Source organism: Labrus mixtus, chromosome 11, assembly GCF_963584025.1.
Source record: "Labrus mixtus chromosome 11, fLabMix1.1, whole genome shotgun sequence".
NCBI lineage: Eukaryota > Metazoa > Chordata > Actinopteri > Labriformes > Labridae > Labrus > Labrus mixtus.
In genome coordinates, this window is record NC_083622.1 from 8708605 (window position 1) to 8728064 (window position 19460).

General features: G+C 42.8%; 2 protein-coding genes across 2 annotated transcripts in view; one reads left to right on the top strand and one right to left on the bottom strand.

The window, feature by feature from the left end:
* The window catches only part of vwde (von Willebrand factor D and EGF domains), a 28501-nt gene extending 14611 nt beyond the window's left edge, over window positions 1-13890 (top strand). Inside the window, exons 13-31 of the mRNA XM_061049856.1 lie at window positions 93-229; window positions 723-887; window positions 1380-1484; window positions 2669-2783; window positions 3630-3886; window positions 4457-4676; window positions 5280-5417; window positions 5510-5713; window positions 5957-6346; window positions 7647-7742; window positions 8308-8403; window positions 8506-8601; window positions 9902-9997; window positions 10268-10363; window positions 10821-10916; window positions 11017-11112; window positions 12189-12284; window positions 12458-12606; window positions 12672-13890. Of these exons, the coding sequence (XP_060905839.1) occupies window positions 93-229; window positions 723-887; window positions 1380-1484; window positions 2669-2783; window positions 3630-3886; window positions 4457-4676; window positions 5280-5417; window positions 5510-5713; window positions 5957-6346; window positions 7647-7742; window positions 8308-8403; window positions 8506-8601; window positions 9902-9997; window positions 10268-10363; window positions 10821-10916; window positions 11017-11112; window positions 12189-12284; window positions 12458-12594 (2636 nt within the window). The 3' untranslated portion in view covers window positions 12595-12606; window positions 12672-13890. The remainder of the gene's footprint in view (window positions 1-92; window positions 230-722; window positions 888-1379; window positions 1485-2668; window positions 2784-3629; window positions 3887-4456; window positions 4677-5279; window positions 5418-5509; window positions 5714-5956; window positions 6347-7646; window positions 7743-8307; window positions 8404-8505; window positions 8602-9901; window positions 9998-10267; window positions 10364-10820; window positions 10917-11016; window positions 11113-12188; window positions 12285-12457; window positions 12607-12671) is intronic.
* Window positions 13891-14909: 1019 nt separating this feature from the next.
* On the bottom strand, window positions 14910-19025 carry seraf (Schwann cell-specific EGF-like repeat autocrine factor). The gene is made up of 5 exons (XM_061049819.1): window positions 18709-19025; window positions 18309-18404; window positions 17163-17267; window positions 15591-15686; window positions 14910-15185 (listed from the first exon to the last, which is right to left on the bottom strand). The coding sequence occupies exons 1-5, from the start codon at window positions 18926-18928 to the stop codon at window positions 15073-15075; spliced, it is 630 nt and encodes a 209-aa protein (XP_060905802.1). The 5' UTR covers window positions 18929-19025; the 3' UTR covers window positions 14910-15072.
* Window positions 19026-19460: the final 435 nt, after the last annotated feature.

The window sequence follows — 19460 nt, forward strand, 5'->3', positions numbered from 1 at the left end:
CACACATGTCTTTGTCTGTGATGACAGATACATTCTGAGGTCTAACGCTTCATGCCCGTGTCCTCTTGTTCATTGTTGTTGATGTTGTGAAGACCAGATCCCAGAGATCACCGAGCTGGAGAAGGAGGGTCTGTGTGACTTCCGGCAGGGCGACTGCTCCACCACCCAGGTCTACGGTCAAGGCTTCAAGGACTCCTACGAGCTCAAGTGTGAGTTTGTTAGAGAAAAGGTACTTAATTTTTTTCTGCTTTCGCTTCTTCTTACTTCTCCGTCTCGTTCAGCTTATCGCTTTTTCGGTGCATCCATCTCTTCTCGTACTGCTTCAGAAGTGTTATCATGTTATCATGTTCCTGCATGTCATTCCCTACTCTCTCTCTCTCTCTCTCTCTCTCTCTCGCTCTCTCTCTCTCTCTCTCTCTCTCTCTCTCCCTGATATCTGACTCTGTCCTCTGTCTTCTCTCTTAATGAAGGGAAAATAAGCCAAAAACTAAACCTCACAAAAGAAACATTCGCTGACTCAATGCACTTTCCTGGTCTGATAAAGCTGACCAGATTACAACTGAAACAGGCTGATGCATATTCCTTATGTTACATTCATCTCCTTTATTTGCCTCTTTACCTCACTGTGTCCCTTTTTCCTTCTCCCTCCCTGATCTCTGACATCTCTGTTGTACTCCTCCTTCCTCTTTGGCGCTCCTCCTCCCTCTGTGTCTCTTGTCAAGTTTGCTGACGGGGATTGGGTTCTGGACGAGCCCCAGTTCGTCCGAGCCGTCTTTCTGGCTGTGACTGCTCTGGAGTGCCAGCTCCCCCTGCAGGACAGCCGCGCTCCTGCAGACTTGGACCTGGAAGCTGTGAGAAACAGACCCCTGGCTCGCTGGCAGATCAAAGTTAGTCATAACTCAAACTCTTTCTGCATTTCAGGATAAAATAAACCCAATTAATGCATGTCCTTCCTTATTGTTACTACTCTCTTTCTCTCGTGCGTCAGTCCATCTCTTCGCCTTTATTCTCTATTTCTGCTTGTTCTCAAATCAAGGGAACAACTTCTCTTCTTTCTTTGTAAGATATTTAATTAATTTCAGTCTCGCAGTACCAGACGAGGCAGTGAATTTACACTGAAGTGATGAAAATCAAACAGATGTGAAGGTTGTTTTCATTGGCTGGCTGCAGATGTGGAAAGAGTTCACAGCTGGTGTGAAACAGTGGAAACTAAATCCTTTGTGCCAAGAATCATTTTACAGCCGTTAGATCGGGTTGTTCTCGACGTGTGCAATGCACTAATAATTGAATAGTTAAAACTGTAAACGACTATAGTTCAGTTGACTCGTTTGATGCCTTTTCCCAACACTCAACAGTAATCACGCTTCTGCTGATGGCAGGTTTCCAACGATGGCTACAGCTACAGCAACGCCAAGATTCTCACTCTGTATGATGGAGCCTGCCAGATCTGCACCCTCGACACGGAGGTGCTCTGTACCCTCAGGGTGAGACATCTTTCATGATACAGAAATGAACTTTGAAATATCTTGTTAGATACGTGTTCCTCTCAGCAGGCATCTTTCCTCCCATCTCGTATAAACTGTCACATCTTCATCCTCTCTGTCGGCCGCAGAGCTCCACGTCTCTCTGTGCTCAGTGAAATGATGTTTAAAAGTAAAAAAAGTGGATCTGTTGCAAAGCTCATGACCACCTCCTGGTGTAGTTTATGTGACACTTGAGAACAGACCTGACAATAAGAGACTGTGGATGAAACTTGTCTGATCTTATATGATCACTTAAGGCCCCGTGTCCACCTTTTTACACTTTTTTTCTGGGCGCTCGGGAGCGCTTGCATGAAGTGTTTGTTCTCTGAGAAAAAAAATGCTTCAAGTCTGTCCTGTCGCTATGACAACAGTCTGTTGACAACAGGCCGCTGTATGACCGGCACTGCTCTGTTACTTCGGTACAAGACACGATCTGTAGCAAGGGAATATCATACATTTGGAAAACAGCGCCAGTGGACGTCAACAGCACCTTTCTGAAAAGTTGAAAAGGTTTTAACATGAGCGCTCAGCGCAGCCGCACAAGAAAGACGCTGGGCGCTGCGCTTCTTCTCCAGGCGGCCGCTTTCTGCTGCGAATTCTCCTCATTGAAAACAATTGAAAAAAGATGCATGGCTCTCAGAAAAAAAAAATGTAGGTGGATACGGAGCTTTAATTATTTGTTCCTGAACAGTAGCTGACAGTATGTTTGAGGTAGGGATACTACAGACACGCACACACACACACACACACACACACACACACACACACACACACACACACACGGATTCATGTGAAAAGGCAGGGTAATCAAACCTGTTCTGAAAAAATAATGACGGAGGAAAGTTCCTGAGTCGGTGTGCAAACATGATTGGCTCGACATGAAATCATATTTCTTTGCAAATGTGCATCAAAAACGGACTCGGTGTGCAAAGACCTTTACTGTGATGTGTGTCTTTAAACGCAGGACACAGATCGTTTGTTTTTAACTGGTTTACATAAATCTGCAGCTCAGCGTTCTGCTCATTGGTCTGGGTTGTATTTTCTGCAAAAGGCATGTTTCCAGTTATTAAAGGCAGCTTGTTTTAAAGAGACAAACACACACTGAGTTCATATTTCCTCGTTGTTTATTGTCTTTGTCTTCTCAGGAGAAAACCTGCAACATCGACGGCCTGTGTTACAGTGAGGGGGAGTCCAATCCCAGCAGCCCTTGCCTCACATGCCGCTCAGACTCGTCCAAACACACGTGGTCCATCGCAGAGAGTACGTACACGGACACCTCATTGTGTTTCATCTGGTTCGTCTCACAGCGTCTTCATGATATCATTCAAGAAGTCCAGACTGAACTTTTGCACAAAGTCAGAGTGAAAAAGTTTTCCATTTGTCACATCCTCCGTACAGCTGAGGCAGGAAAGCCTTCACTGAGGCTCCTTTTTTCTCGCTCTGGGCTGTTGTGATAATTTGTCAGCAGCGGCTCTGTGCAGATTGAAGTCATTGAAGTTGTTTAATCCTCGGGCGCTGATATGAGGACAGCTCACCTCATTGTCACACTTTCAGACCAACTTTGCTGCTTCAACTTAAAGTAGGTCAAACGGCTCACTTTGGAAGAAGTGACAGAAAATGTCTCGTTGGCTTTACTGCGGTTAAATCGCTGATCTCGATGATAACGACGGGATGAGAGGTGGATTATTGATTACTCACAGATCAAGAACCATGTTCATGCATGAAGTTCATGAATTATTCATCCATGAATGTAAGGCTGGAGATGGAGTGGTGCAGAGTTTTTCAGGCTGATGACATTTTGTGGTTTTTAAAAATCTGATTTCTTACATAAAAACAGCGTAATGAAAGTGTATTTGCATTCCTCAAGTCTATCCATCCATCCATTACCGATACTGCTTTCCCTGTTTGGGTGCCGATCCCAGCTGTCATTGGGCGAGAGGCGGCGTTACACTCTGGACTGAAAGCCAGTCAATCACAGGGCTGACATATAGAGACAGACAACCAGAAAAAGATTGTAAACTTTGTGTGTATGTAAACTCGCTCAATAACTCACCTGTTGATTTGTTCCCTCCCTTACTTCTTGAACGTCTCCGTGTCTCCCATCAGAGAACGAGCCCCCGGCGCTCCAGTCTTTGCCGTTCCGTCTCCACTCCTTCCAGGGGGAGAATTTCATCTACCAGCTCCAAGCTCGGGACCCTGAGGGCTCCGCGGTGCTCTTCACCCTGGACTCAGGTCCTGAAGGTGCATCTCTGTCCCCGGCAGGCCTGCTGATGTGGACGGCCACAGCTGAAGCTACAGACTCACACACTTTCCAGTTTACTGTGACGGACGATTGCAACGCTGAAACCAGGGCTTCAGTGCAGGTAACACTGGGTTTGTTGTTCTTGAATGTGCCCAACATTAAAGTTTCATTCACACTCAGTACAAAGTAAATGGAGGAGGTTATTTTTGGAAAGAAGTAGATTGATAGGAAGCCAAAAACTTCCTCACAGAGACTATCACAGCTTTGGCTCTCCTATGGAAATGTGTTCTTGTGTTCTCCCACTAGAGGGCGCTGATAGTATGTAGTTATGTGCTCATGGTCTGCTCGGTGTAGAGTCCTCTGAAGAGGTTCAGTGTGTTGGCTGAAAAAGGAAACAAAAGACAGAATACTTGAGGATGTATAATGGATCTATTTGTTATTGTTTTTGGGTTTTTTTTAGTGCAAGATGTGTTTTAGTCTACATTTTTTAATCCTTTTAATTCCTTTCCTTTCTTCATGTGTTTCAATGTACCTCTTCAATGGGTGATTTTAGAATAAAGAAAGTCCAAAGATTTAATTAAATGTCCAAGCATAGTTTTTCAATTTCAAACTTGTGTTCCTGTAATTCAGGTGGTGAATCAGACTAAAGCTGAGCAAATGAAGCAGCCTTTTTTCCCCCTCTTCCTGTCAGGTGTCAGTGCGCTCCTGTGACTGTCTGAACGGAGCTTCCTGTGTGACCAACGTCCACCTCCCTGCTGGCAGCGGCGAGTACCGGTGTGTGTGTCTGGAGGGGTTTAAAGGTGAAAGGTGCGAGGTGGACATCGATGACTGTAAACCAAACCCCTGCAGACTGGGCCTCTGTATCGACGGAGCCAACGCCTTCTCCTGTATCTGCCCGCCTGGAATGACAGGTAGGGATCAACCTGCAGATCAAAATGAGGTCCAATTCCCCCCTTCTGACCAAAGTCATGAAAGGCCAGATTATCTGATGGTTCCAAAGATTATCTTGCGAACTGTTGTATGAGGAGTGTTAAGAGAGAGATTTTTTTTTCTTTGTCTCGCCCTGCCTTGGTCTTGGTCTTGTCCTGTTCTCGGGGCACTCCGGGTCTCGATATGTCTTGGTCCCGGTTAGTGTGGTCTTGACTACAACACTACTAAAGGAGTCTTCAGCTTTAGGGGTGGATCCTTTTCTTCGGGGCTACACTTTGAAGGAACAGTAAAGTGACCAGATAGCTACAAAAATCTGATTTCCTCTGCAGAACTTAACGACACATTAAAGTTGTTTTTTTAGAGGATTTCATTGAACCACTCAGGTTGTGACCATCACTCATGTTACTTTTATTTCAGTCAACATCAAAGTTTTATTTTGTTTTTGTGCAGCTTGTAAATGTTCCTTCATTGGACCTCTCATGAAAAAGAGAAGAACCTTCTACTTCTACTACGGCCGACATCATGTATGTGCAAAGGTGAGCAGTGCTTCTAAAGTCTTTGACGGCTGATTCTTTTGCTCCCAGGCCGCACATGCAGAGAAGACGTAGACGAGTGCGTCTCTGAGCCGTGCTCTCCGGGAGTGACCTGCAACAACACGCTGGGCTCCTTCATCTGTGGACTCTGCCCGCAAGGATTCAGCGGGGACGGGAGAACCTGCACACGTGAGTCTCCTCAACATCAAGAGTTTATTAAAAAAATTTAATTTTCATTCAGCTGTAATTCTTTAAGAATAATTTTATTTTGTGTTTCCAAGGTGACAAAGACTCTCCGGTCAGAGCGGCGACCACACCGGTAAGAGTTCCACAGAGACCCAGACCGTCAGCCCCGTCAGCATGCTCCAGGCGGCCGTGTCACCCGGGGGTGCAGTGTTTTGAGAGCACCCATGTCTCGGCGGGGTTTGTCTGTGGACCCTGTCCTCCTGGTCTCCATGGAAACGGGCGGATATGCTCGTCAGCTGGTGAGAGTGAAGCAATTCTATTGGCTGCCTGCTTGTCTGCCTGTCTATATCTCTCTATCTAACTGAACGACATGAGATCAAATACATATCAACAATCATTTTAAACTACTAAAAAGAGTATCCGTTATGTGAAGGCAACAGAAAGAACTTCAAAGTGTTCATCGATGATTTTCATGATTCACCAAAAAAAAGATGTTTCTGTTAGTTTTTAAGTCATATCCTCTAACTTTCAGTATTTTACAGGTCAGGTCAACAATGGAGCAAATGGTCAAATTCACATCCTCAAATCCAATTCCAGCAGAGAAACCACTCCCACCTCCTCTTCATCATCTCCCATCTCACCCAGACGACCCCCTGACAGGAGGACCAGACCTGAAACCACCAGCTCCAGTATCAGGAGGACGCCACACAATCAAACTACCAGCAGAGTGTTGACGCCCACCGTCCACAGAAGTCAGCCCAGCGTGGAGATAAACCCTGACCTCACCACAGGGGTCAGGTGGGGGTCTAAGTACGTGACCTGTGCTGACTCCCCCTGCTTCCCTGGTGTTCCCTGTGAGCCCACGGTCACGGGTTCCTTCAGGTGTGGGCGCTGCCCGTACGGGTTCACTGGAGATGGAGTCATATGTAAAGGTACGTCGAGACCCTACTCAGATCACTTACTGATAAATAGATTAATGGTATCTGAGGCTGTTTATTTACTTGGTTGCAAGATTGAAGTTGTTTTCTTTCTCACCCAGTGAAGGAGGACAGTTTGAAAAGAGTTGTACTTCATTTCTTCATCTGCTCGTCGCTCACATTACGTTTAGGCTACGAGAGTAGATTGGTGTCACTAGCTGGAAAGAATATCAGTCAAATAACATTCTGCATCCCTTAAAGCGACGATATGTAACTTTTCCACCTTTTAAATACTGGTTTCAAAGTCGATCTAATAGTTCAATAACTTGGAGGGAAACACCAGGAATGGCGTCTCTCTCGTGTTAACAGATCGCTCCGGTCGCCTGCTTATAGCACGATGAAAGTTTGGCAGCCGGCTGCGGAAACTTGAGAAACTCGCCAACCTGTAAATCTGAATGGACCATCACTGCTCTCTCTGCTGCTTTCGTGAGCTTTGGACAAATATGACTGAATAACTGTAGTTATTTGGAAGCTTAGGTACTTTTCTTGACCAATGAAAAAATGGAGATTGTCTACAAGGGCTAGGAATCTTTGGGTGTCTCATCATTTGATTTGATTTCGATTCTTGGGGTCAGGATTCGATTGAGAATCTATTTTCGATTCAGAACGATTCTGGATTCATGATTCAAAGTCTATTTTTAAATTAGTAGATACTTCAGGTCCTCTTTGAGAATTTCCTGCTGCTCCATTTGGCATTCTACTGAGTTAAAGAGTTAGCCTTAGCACTTTTTTCATCTCTTTAATCTCAGAAGATAAGAATCTCGATTTATACAAAGATACATTTTTTTCCCACCTTTTTTGTCAACCTTACTCTGCGTTTGTGTTGCTGCAGCCTTGACTTAGTCTGGTATGACTTCACACAGATTGTGGCTGACGTGAATATCAGCAAGTTTTAGATCAACATTGCTGAATAATTAGTACAAGATACTCATGGACCTGTGCTGCGGTTAGACTCTGTTTCAACACTTTCTTATATTTGTTAGCTGTTGCTGCTGTTTAGCAAAAGTTACATGTAGCGCTGCTATGAAAGAATTAAAAGACAAGGATCCTTTAAGTTCCCCGGGCAAAAAGCTGTCCCTAAAAGCTGCATAATTTAATACGGCCAACAGTTAAAATGACCCCAAAATACAAAATGTTTCTCATATTATTTTGATTGCATGGTTAATTGCTGAAAGAAGTTACAGATGGTTTCAGTTACAACTTCTTCCTCACATAAAGTTGTGATTCTTTGTGTGAACTCATGATTTGATTTCAGCTGTGTGCAGGTATCAGTGTGCGAGGAACATGGAGTGCTCTCTGCCCAACACCTGCACCTGCAAGGAAGGCTACACCGGATACAACTGTCACATTGGTGAGAAGGAGAGAAGTTTATTTAATGACATCCTATTCTTTGTTTTTGTCTGGATTTGTTTGGACCAGAGAAGGTAGGCGGTTTTAAGGCACCCCCCACACGGCCGTTTTGGACGCCCCTTGGTTTTCCAGATATGAGAGCAGTTATCAGGTCAACAGGTGTTGCAGAGATGGAAGTGGGCAAGAGAAGTGGTTCAGATAGAAGTGATTGTACCCGACCTAAAAAGCCTCTGCATGTTTCTAATAAGCTCCACGAGCAGAAACGTGCTCAAACTAGGATCAATATTGGAGATGCTTTTGAAAAATGGAGAGAGGTTAGAACACAGAAAGGTTTACAGACCGATGCAGAGCTGGATAAACACTGAAGCTTCAGTGTCCACCACATGGCAACCTGCGTGAGCATTGACTCTAGAGAGGAGGGGGCGGGGGGAGACAGCTCTCTCTGTTTTGAATGTGGACTGCAGTACCCATTTTAAACACTAGGTGTCAGAGTTAGATACTGCTCCTTTAACCACCTCTGAAGATATGTCACATTTCTCTCACAGTCTGACTTTTCCTCCTTCCAGCTGTGTGTCGACCTGACTGTAAGAACCAGGGGAAGTGTGTGAAACCGAACGTGTGTGACTGTCCTGTGGGCTACAGCGGGCCCACCTGTGAGGAAGGTAACTAGGAGTCATAATCACATCATTCATCAACATGCCAACACTCAATCACACACATTGCACGGTTAATGCTGATTGAGTTTTTTTTTTGTTAATTTCTAGCTAGCTGTGAGCCTCCCTGTCAACATGGAGGCACCTGTCTGAGCAGAAACCTGTGTACCTGCCCCTACGGCTACGTGGGACCCAGATGTGAAATCAGTAAGAACTTCAAATGTTTTAAAATATGTGTTTTCAATTCGTTATAAAGAGGCCTTCTGTCTGTAGGTAGAAATATGGAGTCATATTTTTGGTGTAAGAAGAATAGAGTTTTGGCCTGGCTTTTTTTCTATTATTGTTCCAATGAGGAGAGAGCGTTCACAGCGGCAGGCGGGCCCAGAGAAAGGTGCAGCGCCCAGCCTCCTTTTTCATAGCCTTTCTCCTTTTTTTGTCGGACTGCTCTGAGTGTTTCTAGTTGAAAAACGTTCACCTTATCCGAAGAATAATGTTGACGTCACCAGTTCTCTTTTCAACCAGCCAATCATATTCCTCGTGTTTCTGTCTCCTATGGATCTTGTACCCTCATCCTCATTGATCCATGTCCGATTGAGCCATGTTAGGGGGTTCCTCATTATTATTAAGCTTATCATCCAGACAAAGTATGTGCTCGTCGTGAAGGAATAAAGACGATCTCAAATATAAAACATAAATTAAAAGCAACAGAGCAGTGTCGGTCATACCACGGACGTTACCAAGAGACTGTTGTCATAGAGACAGGATGCATGCTTTCTTTTTTTTTCAAATTTTATTTATTTATTTTTATTTGTATTTTATTGTGATAAGGTGATAAAGACAAAAATGTGCACATAGACATGACAATTAAAGCAACGGCAAATAAACAAAAACAAGCAAAACAGAAATAAACAAAACAAAATCAAAATATGCAAAACATTTAGCAAAGACAAATACATTACATTAGATATACTAAAAGTCAAGTAGTCAGTTGAGTAGCAAGAAAAATAAACAGAAACAAAATTGAAGATAATTGAGAGAAAGAAAAAAGATATATTTGTCAACATTAATGGAAAGAAGAAAATTTTACATATATTTATATATCAAAAAATATGGATGCAGCGCTTTTATTCTCAGCACACAAGCGCCTTATCCAAGCGTTCCCGCTCTGCTGTGCCAGGTATACACTGGTTGTGATGCACTCCTGTATTTTTTTTTTTTAAATCTCCACCATGACTTATTCACATTAAGAGACAGAAATCTCAGAGTCCTGGCCGAGACCAAAAAGTTTCACACTAAGAACGAACAAACTCGCCCCTGTAACACCTCTGTTACTACCTCTACAGACGGTACAGAGGGGGGATCGGTTGTCTCCCCACTTCACCTCCAAGACGTTCATATTCAAGTCAAACGGCAGTCTGAATATGGCTACATTCTGTTAAAGAAGTTTGAATCTCTGTACCTGAGACTCTCTGGATACATGTGAGTGATATGTATCTGTCTGTCTCAGTGGTGTGTAACAGGCACTGTGAAAATGGAGGTGAATGTGTCTCTCCTGACGTCTGCAAATGCAAACCAGGCTGGTACGGACCGACGTGCAACTCAGGTACAACGACAAACCTTAACACAAGTGTTCACAAGAATTCAGCTGCAACATGTCTCCACTGAAATGTTCTCCTCACATGTAGCACACATCTGATAAGTCATAGATGGCATTACCAGTTAGAGTTGCAATTAAGCCCTCATATTGTCCCAGTTTCCATGGAAACACATTCAATCTGACTTCTTAAAACGGCTTTATCTCTGCATGGAGTCTAAAGGAAGCTTAAAATGAAACATGTTTTCGACCTTAATGCGTCTCCTCGTGTCTCCGCAGCGCTCTGTAACCCGTTCTGTGTGAACGGAGGAACCTGCATCAGGCCCAACATCTGCTCCTGCCCCACTGGTTTCTACGGCTCCCAGTGTCAGATCGGTAAAACTGTCATGAATACTTGTTATGTGCGGTGAAACAGAAGAGCTGTACAGGAACATGAAATGCTTTTTTATCCATTGTAGCAGCCAGAAGATGCAAAGAAGGCTGACTGAAGGGGTGTCGACAAAATTATACTCAGGGTTAAAGAGGGATTTTTTTTATGCTGATAGGACTTTAAAAAACTCTGAGTTTTGGGGCGCCGGTGGCCAAGTGGTTAGTGTGCGCACCCCATGTGTGGAGGCTGTAGTCCTCCAATTGGGCGGCCCAGGTTCAAATCCAACCTGTAGCTACTTTCCAGCATGTAAATCCCCACTCTCTCGCTCTCTCTCACTTCCAACAGTTTATAATATAGACGACATAAATGGGTCAGCGTTCATGAGTCTTATTTACATTTCTGTCCTCCATGTGCAAAATACCTCCAGATATCGTCACAGTTAAATGTCGATGTGTTCCTCAGCTGTATGCAATCCTCCCTGTAAGAACGGAGGTCAGTGTATGAGGAACAACGTGTGCTCCTGTCCCGAAGGCTACACAGGAAAACGCTGTCAGAAGAGTAAGTACAGACAGCCGCTGCTTACTCGAGCACAGTCTCATTTTGAGGTGTTTGGCGGAGTAAACGTGGTAATCATTCTGTGTGAATGAATGTGTTTCAGGTGTATGTGAGCCGACGTGCATGAACAAAGGGAAGTGTGTGGGACCCAACACGTGCTCCTGTGCATCGGGATGGAGAGGGAGGAGGTGTAACATACGTGAGTGACTCCGTGTTTTACTTCTTTACCCTGATGACACCACAATAGACGATGACACACATAATGCAGCGGTATGCTTTCACATCATGGAGCTTTTTGTTAGTTTCTTACACATGACACTCGAACGCAGTCGAGCTGCAACAGAAAATGATTCTACTCATAACAAATGTCCCCACTCTAAAACAGTGTGGATATTTGTTGCTGCTAGAAATCCACTACACATGAGAAATGCCACAGCACAATAATATGGAGACTGTTACCATAGTATACACATATTATGTATTAAGGATTCTCTTAATTCTCTTAAATAAAGAGAAATATTAGGCACATATGACTGTTAAAACCAACTTAACGGTCAAGTCCAAAAGAAGCAGAAGTTAACTGGGGCTCAGTAGGTAGAGTGGCTAGAGTCGGTCGTCTTCTAACCTGGGGCAAGACACTGAACCCCAAGTTGCTCCTGCTGCTTCATTGGCGGCGTATGAATGTACAAAGCAGCCTCTGCCATCGGTGTGTTTTAGTGTAGGTGTGACCTGCGGTGTAAAAGCACTTTGAGTAGTCAGAAGACTAGAAAAGAAATACACAAGCTCAAGTCCATTTACCATTTAACCTTTGTAACCTAGCAACAATGAGCGCTGTTGAGAAGTGCTCTGGAACTTGGGTTGTAGGTGCTGCCAGTACAAAAAGCACAGAGGCCACTTAAAGTCCAGTTTGTCCACAGAGATCCTCACAGAAGCTAAAACATGTAAACTTACTGAACCATCAATAAAGTACGGCACTGAGAGGTGAAAGTCCTGGTGGTCATTTCAGAGACATCAGTCCAGCGCCCGCTCTGTGAAGGCAGTTACATTTCTTTAAAGATATCTCTTCCCTGACATCAGCAGGTGAGCTCTGCAGCGGTGATGTTTTTCTTGTTGTAGCCGCTAAAAAGAAACGTTAAAGTTCTGCTGCACATTTTTTGGTACAGAGAATTGTATTTTTCTGTCTGTGTTTGTGTTTCCAGGTAGAGAACGCAATCTGTGCTGAAATAAATAAATCCTCCAAGCTGTTCATGCCTCCCTCTCTGTTCTCTCTCGTAGCCGTCTGCCTGCAGAAGTGTAAAAATGGCGGCGAGTGTTTGGGACCAAACACCTGCCACTGTCCCAGCGGCTGGGAAGGTCTGCTGTGTCAAACAGGTGAGTTCATTTTATTAGAAAACTACGCAGTTGTGTTGTTATTTATGTAACTTATTTTTTTTACCATCCTTCAGTTTGTTTTCCTGACGAACAGACGAGGACATGCATATAAGATTTATTTATAACGTAGTCATGTTTTAAAGAAAGTCCTGTAACGTGGAGTCTCTCCTCAGCGGTGTGTAAACAGAGGTGTCTGAACGGGGGGAGGTGTGTCCTCCCTGATTACTGCCACTGCCGGAGAGGCTACAAGGGACTCACCTGTGCAGCGAAGGTCAGCCTCACCTCATATAACGTAAAGGCAGCAGTCTGAATAAGACTAGAGGTAATCAACCTATTGAGATGTGTTGTGTGCAATCTCATCATGGATTTATGTTTGTGTCTTTTCAGGCTTCACAGGTATGATGGAGGAGTCTGAATGGGATGAAAGAAGAAGCTACAAAATGCACAAGACGAGAAGAGAGCACCATGCATTGTTGTGTGTGTGTTTATGAGTGTGTGTGTGTGTGTGTGTGTGTGTGTGTGTGTGTGTGTGTGTGTGTGTGTGTGTGTGTGTGTTGAGTGGCTCCGTGCACATTTGAAGGCCAACAGAGGGACATGATGTATTGCACTTGTCTGTTCGTCCCTGTAAATCACTACCTCAATGCTGAGAGAGACACACACATCTGGGGAAAGCATCTGCAGCGCGCACAGAGTTACCGCACGGCGTCGTTCAGAGAGAAGTACAAGACAAACGAATCAGTGATGAGTTTCACACAATTACCAAAGTATTATAACCTAGTTTAACTTTTATGAAACGGACGCGCACTGTTAGTTTATTAGTTGAGATAAAATGTAAGTTTGATTAACTCACTGCGCTTTATTTAGATGGTACACATCAGTTAGTTAGACTGAAAACATTAATATAAATATGTTGCAATTTCTTTTTTTTGCTTTCCTTAATATATTGTTTGATTTGGCCCCTTTAAAGGCAGGGTTGGCCATTTAAAAAAACTAGCATGATTTTGAAAGTAGCATTCCCTCAGTGCTGCGTCTGCACCCACTCCCTCCCCTCTGTGCCCCCTCAAAAGCCACGCCTCCTCACTAACATGCACGAGCGCTGTTGGTCCAGAAGTGGACCTCAGCTCACCTCTTACATTGTGTAGAAACTACGTCGTCTCATGTCTCATTCAGCGGTAAAAGACGGGACCTAAAGACAACTTCAACCAAAATCTTAAAAAGTGGATCTGGAGGAAATTACCAACCCTGCCTTTAAGTTATAGACTGTTGCACATTAACACAAATAACTTAATATGTTTTAAAGGAAGAATGTGCGACATGTTTCACATAAATATATCATAAATGCATTATCTCCTGTGTAAATGTGTCTGTGAGTCCTGACTGTCTACAATGAGTGAGAAGCTCGAGTCCCGCTGGCTGTGTTGTTGTCAGAGTCGTGTTTACATGGACGGGACAGCAGGCTCCTCCCCTTTTGTATAAAAGCTGTTTTAGTCAAGGACTAGAGAGAAGAAGAACATACTCACTGATTATTTGGATGTTAGTAAGAGTTTTTAGATCACGCTCATTCTGTGTCAAAGTACATACAATGTGAAGCTACGAGCTAACTAAAGAGCGCTAACATTAGCATGCTAACAGGATCTACTGGATCAAAAAGTCACACATTTTCTTCCTTTAAAGCAGTGGTTCTCAACTGGTCTGGCCTCAGGACCCACCACCAACTTCTTCATGAAAAATGTGTGACCCACATTTCTGACATTTATCATCTAATCTGATTTATTTAATGAGAGATTGTGCAGTTTGGACCTCAGATGGTAAGAAACTTAAAAGAACAGAGAAGCAAACATGTTTAAAAATCGCTTAATAGACTTTTTGACACAAGTTTTTTCCAGGCGCACATTCGCGAGTCTCTTAAAACAGATCTGTGACCCCCTTTTGGGTCCTGGCCATAGACTGTAAATATTTATTGACGAATCCTGAGTAACATCACCCGTCTGTTCCTGCAGGGGGCGCTGGAGTCCCATCGATGGTGGTCTCCATGTTGGAAATGCTGTCTCAGTCTAACTTTCAGTCAACCTAACGACAGACTGAGAGCTGGAGCTGAGGCGGGTTTTAAGCCTCCTGACAAACTGTTACACCGCGCCCACCTGTCAATCAGGTCAGCTACACGCCTTATTGTGAATAACTCTTATCGTTTATAAAATCTAAATGGCTAAGTTGTCAAAAGAAATTCACCCCCGTACAGTGTGTGCTGATCGAGACATGAGCTAATCAGACCTGTTTGGTTTTTTGAACCAGGCTGTAAACATGTTAATCTCTGCTTTTTTGAATGGGTGTGTATGTGACTTCCTGTGCGTCTGCAGCCAGCCTCTAGTGGACACTCAAGGAACTGCAGGATTTTTCATTTTTGCATCAGCTTCATTTTTCAACACCTGATGTTGCGGCTCGGTCCTGACCCATCAGTTGAGAACCGCTGGTTTAAAGTAATGACATACTTTTAATGTTATAGATTTCAGTTTTTCGATCTATGTTTCATACAAGATTAATATTGTGACATCGCAGCATCTGACAAAATAAAGAAACGTACGATTTTTATGATTTTGTTTTTGTGAAATGAGCTTTGAAAATGCACGCAGTTCACTTTTTTATTCACTCAATGTCAAAAATACAGTACACACTTTTACACAGTCAAATGAGAACATGAAACAGGTTCAATGTTTTGAATCATACAGTAAAAAATGTTTAATAAAAAACTACCATTGTAATTGTATCTCATTGACTTTTGACTCCAGCACTAGTGGGACTTTGTCCTCTCTTCACAGCGAGCGCCGGAGAAAGGGGGGCGACAGCGGCATTTGTCTGGAGAAATGCACTTCCCTCCATTGAGGCAGGGCTTTGAGCACACAGCTACAGCCGAGACAAAAACAGACAAAAGACACAACAGAAACAGAAAAGGTGTAAATCTTTTGTGAAACCTGAGAAACGAGTGATTGAGGGCGAGAGCTTGTAAATCCTAACACCCCAAATCCAGCAACTGTTGTTTTGTGTTTCCATGTCTGGGTTTCTATCACATCTGGATAAACTCTGAGGTGTGGAAAACTTCATTTAGCAGACAAAAATACACAACTTATTACTTTCTCGGCTGATTTGCAAACTGATATCTGCAATGTAATACTTTTTTTAAAACATAGCGGTGCACACAAAAGCTGAACAGTCAAATGCTGAGCGACCAGGAGAGTAAGAAAGGAGACAAAAGAGTTGGTGCTTGTAAAGTGCGTTGATGCATGTGTGAAGTGTTCAGTCTGAACTCACCAGTATGGCAGGCGCCACCCAGCCATCCCTCCGGACAGCTGCAGATTCCTGGAGCCACGCAGATTCCCCCGTTCCTGCAGCCTTGAGGACAGATTGCTGCGCACAGAAGGAATACAAGAAATGTCATGCAAAGCAGCAGTTTAACAGCTATACCTTAGATAAATGTACTGAGCTGCTCTTAAAACAAAATTCGACTCAATTTGGATTAGTTGAAGGGATTGTCAACGTTTTGGAAAAATTATTTAAAAATATTACAGATCCTGATTTAATTCACATGAAACAGAAAAGCATTAAAATGTCAAAAGGTGCTTTTTTGAAAGGGGCTGTTATGTTTCACCACGCTTACTAGCTCAACATTTAGTTAACAGACACGATGAATAAGACAAATTTATATGATTCATCTGCATGATTTTAAGGGTTTTAGAAGCTTAAATTACATCCTGAGAGCTCAACAAAATGAATCTGTACAACATCTGTTTGAGGAACGACTTTTAACTACAAGAAGGTGGTGAAAACGTTGCCCCTTTAGCTTCTCCACTTAACTGAAGGTTTAACTCTGCAGTAACATTTCCAAGCTCAACCTGCAATTTAACAGCACGACTGTGTCGCCATCATCAATCACAGGCTGCCCTACAAAGGCAAAAGACCTTAACTCGCCAGAGTGTAGAACTGAGAAAAATGACTTTAAAGTCTTTTTGTTGTCCAGCAAAATGAGTTGCAGGCAGAATATTGGAAATGTGGCAATTCTTTGTCTTTTTAATCAGGTTATTAATGTACATAAAAATCTTTAGCTCAAACATGACCTTTGACCCTTATTTGGAAGTTAAGGTACTCTGCCTTTGCATTGCCTGTACAATAATACGGGTCATGCCAAGGCAAAAGGCAGTAACTTCCATTTGATACTGTATTTCACTTGGTTGCATGCTTAAAATAACACGACCAACACTATTTCTTTGCTACACTTTAGTCAAGCTACGGTGTGTGTCAGACGTGCTTGATGACAGATATTAAAACAAAGGCATAACACCTTAACTCCACTGCAGTAAAACAGTAACTTCACTTTGAGCCGCAGTAAAACAAAGGCAGAAGACCTTAACTCAGTTTGAGTATTCCTAAATGCAAAGACCCAAAGTGAAGTTACTGGACTCTGCCTTGGTTTCTCAAGGGCTTTTGGAAGTTAAGGCAAATACAACCTACTATTTTCTCAAAAAAAAAACAACACAATTGACTGAAGTTATCTATCCACATAATAAAGCACATCTGTAATGTTCCAAAAATGGCAAAAACTCACTTTTGAAAAAATTGAAGTTACTGCCTTTTGCCTTTGTAGGGCAGTGTTAACATAAACGTCATCCAAAACCCAAATGCTGCAGAGGAAGACCGAACATTACTTCCTGTCCTGGCAGCAACTTGAAACTGGAAAAGCATTTAAAACTGGTATTTGAAAGTGTTCTCTGCTGATGAATAGCTGCAGCTGAGAGAGAGGAGGCGTCTCTATTTGGTGACTTTAACCCGTGGTGTTAACGGCGTAATTAGATTCGGCTTTAAAAAAAAAAAAAAAAAAAAACAGACCCTCTTGGCATTTGGAGCCGCTCCAGCTTGAGGGGCAGATGCACTTGGCCACTCCGTTCACAGCGGAGCATTCTCCTCCGTTCCAACATCCGCCGTCACACGTCACTGCCGACAGATTCACACAAATCAGGAGTGGTGTTAATGACTTTACCTGTCCTGTCCTGTCATTGTAAATCACTGCAAAACATCCAGACTCTTAAAAAAAATGTTTGATTTAAGTTTTATCTTCTGTAAATGTAATGCAACCTAAACTTCCGGACCCTTGCCTGAAAATATTCCTGCAATTATCTTTGGGCCCATCAGTCACATTTTCAGTATATGAGCCTCTAATTTGTGTTGCATGATAATCTCAGCATTCCAATAGTATCACTACAGTATGTCTGTATTTCTTTAAGTCTTATGCTTCTGTTTTAATCCCAAGAGACGAGCAAATTTCCTGACTTACAAAATAATTTTCCCCATGTTGGACTTCGCTTTTGGGGATCTGTCTCTCCTGCCTGAGGGTAGAAGCTCAAACTCACATTTGTGAAGGACTCTGTAAGATGTCTCGCTCCTCTTACTGAAGGTGAGAGACAGATCTGCTAATTTGATCCCGATGGTCTTACTTTGCAAACTTGAATGATTTGTTGCAAACTATTCACAGTATGTCTCATATGGAGAGATTACCAAACCAGGTGATAAAGACAAAGGTAAGGATTGACTCCACTGTGGAGGTATGGAAAAGTGTCATTAGTTTAATGCACACACTAATTGTGACATAAATAAAGTTACAAGTATGTTTCCATACTATAGGAACATTTGGTGGATAAACATCAAATACTGTCATTTTATTTTGAAAAGCATTACATTTATTGCCAAAAAAAACCTCAAACTGTAGCCTATATAATTATCCAATAACGTTAAAATCATTTTCTAAAACCAATCATGTTTAATATAACTGTTGTTTTAGAACATAAGACATGTCCCTCCTCTGATTCTATACTGGTTTTCTTACATTTACCTTAAAACACGTAAAGGTTGAACCACTGGAGAAATGCAACATCTGGAAATGTCTTATTGAAGAGGACAGCTTTGTGTTTTGGGTGTTTGGGTATATTTCCACCATATCAGATTGGAAAAAAGTCTTACTAAGACAAACCTGCTCACCTTTGTGACAGTATCTTCCTCCATATCCTGGAGGACATCTGCATTTTCCAGGACGAAGACAAACCCCACCGTTTTTGCATTTTGGATAACAGTTGGCTGCATACAGGGAAACACAAAAATGTGGTATTACAATTTTTAAAAAGTACGGTTTAAAGTTTGGGCGTATTTATTTATATTGTAGAAGTAATGCATGTAATTAAAGATTTTGTGTCTTGAAATTAATTCCCTCAAGTCAAAAAGACATTTGTGCGTCTGCAGAACTAAACTTCGCTTCCCTTTCCTTTTGCACTGACAAGTCGAAGCTTAACATCTCGTATTTTCCATTCAAAGACATATTTAACTAACTTCATAACTTACGTAAAATAATAAATATAAACGTAGAAAAGGTTTGTGACATCACCATACTGGCAGGTCTCTCCTTCGTAGCCTTTGGAGCAGAAGCAAGTGTTGTTTCGGATGCAGATTCCTGCGTGTTCGCACGGCGGTTCGCACGTCGCTTTGGGGTCAAAAACGAACCCGAGCGCGACTCCGCGAGGCGCGTCCGAACCCGCGAAGCAAACGCCGAGAAGAGTCGTCATGGAAACAAAAAGCACCGTTGAACCGAGACCCACAAAACCCATATTTTGATCCTTTGGTTTTATCTCTCAACTAGGGAGAGGAAGAGGGACAGACACACAGGCGGTGGGATGGACGGAGATGCAGCTGAAAGTCCCCCAACAGGCGCGGAGAACTCCCCACGCCCCCCCTGTTGGAGACGGGGACACTACACCCAGGTTAAAGAACCGGGAGGGAGGGGAGAGCTTCCTGGGGCTGGGACTTGGTAATTTAGGAGGTTTAGCTGTGTAGTAAATTCTGAAAGTGGCCACATGTGAATAAACATTAAGTTGGGAACAATTTATAACAAATATCAGTCAAATAATTGTTATCAAAGCGAGCGCTAAGCGAGACTTTCTGCTGTAATTTACCTTATTAAACAACTAAATACGTTTTTATCTCATTGTTGGTCAAGACATAATAAACACGGCTGATAAGAACTATCTGCTCAGCTATATAGAGTAAAGTAGGAACATGGACATTTGTTTTAAAAGGTTGAATTCATTGAGTGTATTAATCTGGACAACATGTCACTTTCTCTTTCCACTGTACAAAGGT

Coding starts and splice junctions, on each gene's coding strand:
- seraf (XM_061049819.1), bottom strand. CDS start 18,928: ATGGGTTTTGTGGGTCTCGGTTCAACGGTGCTTTTTGTTTCCATGACG. Junction 18,405..18,708: donor AGGAGAGACCTGCCAGTATG/GTGATGTCACAA, acceptor CCCTGTATGCAG/CCAACTGTTATCCAAAATGC. Junction 17,268..18,308: donor AGGAAGATACTGTCACAAAG/GTGAGCAGGTTT, acceptor ATCTGTCGGCAG/TGACGTGTGACGGCGGATGT.